The sequence below is a fragment of the Lipotes vexillifer genome, unplaced genomic scaffold (genome assembly GCF_000442215.2).
Source record: "Lipotes vexillifer unplaced genomic scaffold, Lipotes_vexillifer_v1.1 scaffold666, whole genome shotgun sequence".
NCBI classification, from domain to species: domain Eukaryota; kingdom Metazoa; phylum Chordata; class Mammalia; order Artiodactyla; family Lipotidae; genus Lipotes; species Lipotes vexillifer.
Genome location: NW_006787408.1, coordinates 3991299 through 3994699, shown reverse-complemented (window position 1 = coordinate 3994699; position 3401 = coordinate 3991299). Strand labels below are relative to the sequence as shown.

At 38.0% G+C, this 3401-nt stretch overlaps 1 protein-coding gene across 1 annotated transcript in view; it reads left to right on the top strand.

Moving 5' to 3' along the window:
• The window catches only part of FBXO11 (F-box protein 11), a 26367-nt gene that overhangs the window by 771 nt on the left and 22195 nt on the right, over positions 1 to 3401 (top strand). Inside the window, exons 3-5 of the mRNA XM_007459980.1 lie at positions 1 to 138; positions 2259 to 2388; positions 3232 to 3315. The exon at positions 1 to 138 is cut by the window's left edge and continues 6 nt beyond it. Coding sequence (XP_007460042.1) covers positions 1 to 138; positions 2259 to 2388; positions 3232 to 3315 — 352 coding nt within the window. The remainder of the gene's footprint in view (positions 139 to 2258; positions 2389 to 3231; positions 3316 to 3401) is intronic.

The following is a 3401-nucleotide window of genomic DNA, read 5'->3' as shown; positions in this document are numbered from 1 at the left end:
TGCTGAACAGTATCTTCAGGAGAAACTGCCAGATGAAGTGGTTCTAAAAATCTTCTCTTACTTGCTGGAACAGGATCTTTGTAGAGCAGCTTGTGTGTGTAAACGCTTCAGTGAGCTTGCTAATGATCCAATTTTGTGGTAAGTGAAAATTTATTTCTTATTATCTTGAGATATATTACTTGCTGCCCAAAATGCTGTAGATGGTAGGAAATTTGGAGTGTGAGTTGATGGTTACAATTAAATAGAAGAAAATTAGAATGCTTATAAATTCCAAGTTAACTGTTTATCACAAATGTTGTCTGTCAGTCCAGGCAGTGTTTTTTGTTTTTTTTTTAATATATTTTTTATAAATTTACTTTATTTATTTATTTTGGCTGCGTTGGGTCTTCGTTGCTGCGTGCAGGCTTTCTCTAGTTGCAGCGAGCAGGGGCTGCTCTTTGTTGTGATGTTCAGGCTTCTCATTGCGGTGGCTTCTCTTGTTGCGGAACACGGGCTCTAGGTGCACAGGCTTCAGTAGTTGTGGCTCGCGGGCTCTAGAGCGCAGGCCCAGTAGTTGTGGCACACGGGCTTAGTTTCTCCGCAGCATGTGGGATCTTCCCAGACCAGGGCTCAAACCCGTGTCCCCTGCATTGGCAGGCGGATTCTTAACCACTGCGCCACCAGGGAAGCCCGGCAGTGTTTTTAAAACAATAAAAGAAGTACTTTTTCTGCTACTTGTCAGTTAAAAGCAACAGTGATTATGGGAAATGTTTTTCATTCCATTGCTTTTTAGAAAGAGTACGAAGTCTGATTTAAAACAGCGAATTAATTAAATCTGATAGTTAGGTAAGACTGTAGATTTTGTATATCACTTTTGGAAAATAGTTTGGACATTTGTATTTTTGAACCATAAAACAGGCATACTCTGGTACTTCCCTAGTGGCGCAGTGGTTAAGAATCCGCCTGCCAATTCAGAGGACACAGGTTCGATCCCTGGTCCAGCAAGATCCCACATGCCACGGAGCAGCTAAGCCCGTGTGCCACAACTACTGAGCCTGTGCTCTAGAGCCCATGAGCCACAACTACTGAAGCCCGCGTGCCTAGAGCCGGTGCTCTGCAGCAAGAGAAGCCACTGCGATGAGAAGCCTGTGCACTGCAACAAAGAGTAGCCCCCACTCACTGCAACTAGAGAAAGCTCGCACACAGCAACGAAGACCCAATGCAGCCAAAAAAAAAAAGGCATGCCCTTTGACCCAGCAGTTCCACTTCTGGAAATTTGTTTACCCTATTTACAAATTTTTCATAATAGCATAGTTAACAGTGGGGGGAAATTAGAAATAATGGAAAAGTCTAGCAATAAGGGATGGGACTAAAAGTAAACAATGTAATGTCTGCTTAGAGGGTTGTGATATAGTCATTAACAGTGATTTTTACAGTTTTTAATAACATAGGAATATGCTATGTTATAAAAAGTAAAAAGCAGAATACAAAATTTTATGTGTTACGGTCACAACTGTTATAAGTGAAAAAGACTGTAAGGAAATACAGTAAACTGTTTAGGTTATCTCTATACTTTTCTGTATTTTACAACAGCTTATATGTATTACTTCTGTGATGCTAAAAATAAGATACACCTTAAATTTAAGAAAAAATTATGTTTGTGTTAGAAAGGAAAAAGAACGAAGAGCAGAAGAAGAAACATTTTGCTTTGTATAAGAAGTTATAATCGTTATTATCACTCCATTTCTAAGATTTGATGGTTCTTGATAGGACATAAATGAAGCATCATCATTATTTTTCATCAATATTTAAAATAATCCTTTTAAGTTGAAACTGGGGCTTCCCTGGTGGCGCAGTGGTTGAGAGTCTGCCTGCCGACGCAGGGGACACAGGTTCGTGCCCCAGTCCGGGAGGATCCCACATGCCGCGGAGCAGCTGGGCCCATGAGCCATGGCCACTGAGCCTGCGCGTCCAGAGCCTGGGCTCCGCAACGGGAGAGGCCACAACAGTGAGAGGCCCGCGTATCGCCAAAAAAAAAAATTGAAACTGTATGTGGCTTTTACAGTAAGGGTGGCTTTTATTTTCCCCTGACTAAACAGTCAGATTTTAAAGAATTGACACTTATTCTTATGCAGTTACATTGTTTTAGACAAAAATTTTATTTTTACATTTAAAATTCTGCTTTTTCATATTCTTAGAAGTTTTTGAGGCCTCAAACAATTTTTATAGTTGTTTAAAGGACATTTTATGAAGAAATCTTCATTCCTTTCCCCCTTCAGGAAACGATTATACATGGAAGTATTTGAATATACCCGCCCTATGATGCATCCTGAACCTGGCAAATTCTACCAGATTAATCCAGAAGAATATGAACATCCAAATCCTTGGAAAGAGAGTTTCCAGCAGTTGGTATGAAGTATAAATGGAAAACACTGATTTATATTATATATTTTAAATAAAAGTTCCTTTTTAAAAATGTAAACTCAAGAATAGGTTTTAAGGGAATTCCCTGGCAGTCCAGTGGTTAGGACTCCATGCTTTCACTACTGAGGGCCTGGGTTCAGTCCCTGGTCAGGGAACTAAGATCCCAGAAGACTCATGGCACCGCAAAAAAAAAAAAAAAGAATAGGTTTCAAGTCAGTGGACATTTATCAACCAACAAAAAAGTCAACAATTCTTTTCACTACTGACATATTTATTAATCATTTAAACAGTAGCAGTAAGTATCAGTAGCCTGAGAGCAGTTATACTTTCTCTGGATCTGTTTGAACTTATATTTAAATTATTACTGTTGAGTAGTTATTTAAAGTTTCACATTTAGCTTAATTTTCATATGGTCCTTTACGAATGGTTCCCAGCTAAGGGTGATTTTGCTCCACAGGATGTTTGGCATTGTCTGGAGACATTTTTGGTTGTCACAGCTGGAGAAGAGACTGCTACTGATACCTGGTGGTTAGAGTCCAGGGATGCTACTAAACATACTACACAGGATAGCCCTCACAACAAAGAATTATCTGTTCCAAAATATCAGTAGTGCTGAGGTTGAAAAACCATGTCCTATTTACTGGATATTACTGAGTCATAAACTGTTCTAGATTTTACATTGCAGTATGCAACAGAAAATTTGTTGGACTGATAATTGTTTTTGATAATTAATGAAAAGTTCATATAGTACTAAATTAATTTAGACTGTAGTGTTTATGTTAGTAGTCAGTATTTGTTTTTTTGTTTTTGTTTTTTTTGATGTTTTAGTATAAAGGTGCGCATGTAAAGCCAGGATTTGCTGAACATTTCTACAGTAACCCTGCAAGATACAAAGGAAGAGAAAATATGTTGGTATGTTTGATTTTTCTTTTTCTAATATTTAAAATGATGATCTTACAGTTCTATACTGACTTTTTTTTTTTTTTTTTTTTTTTTTT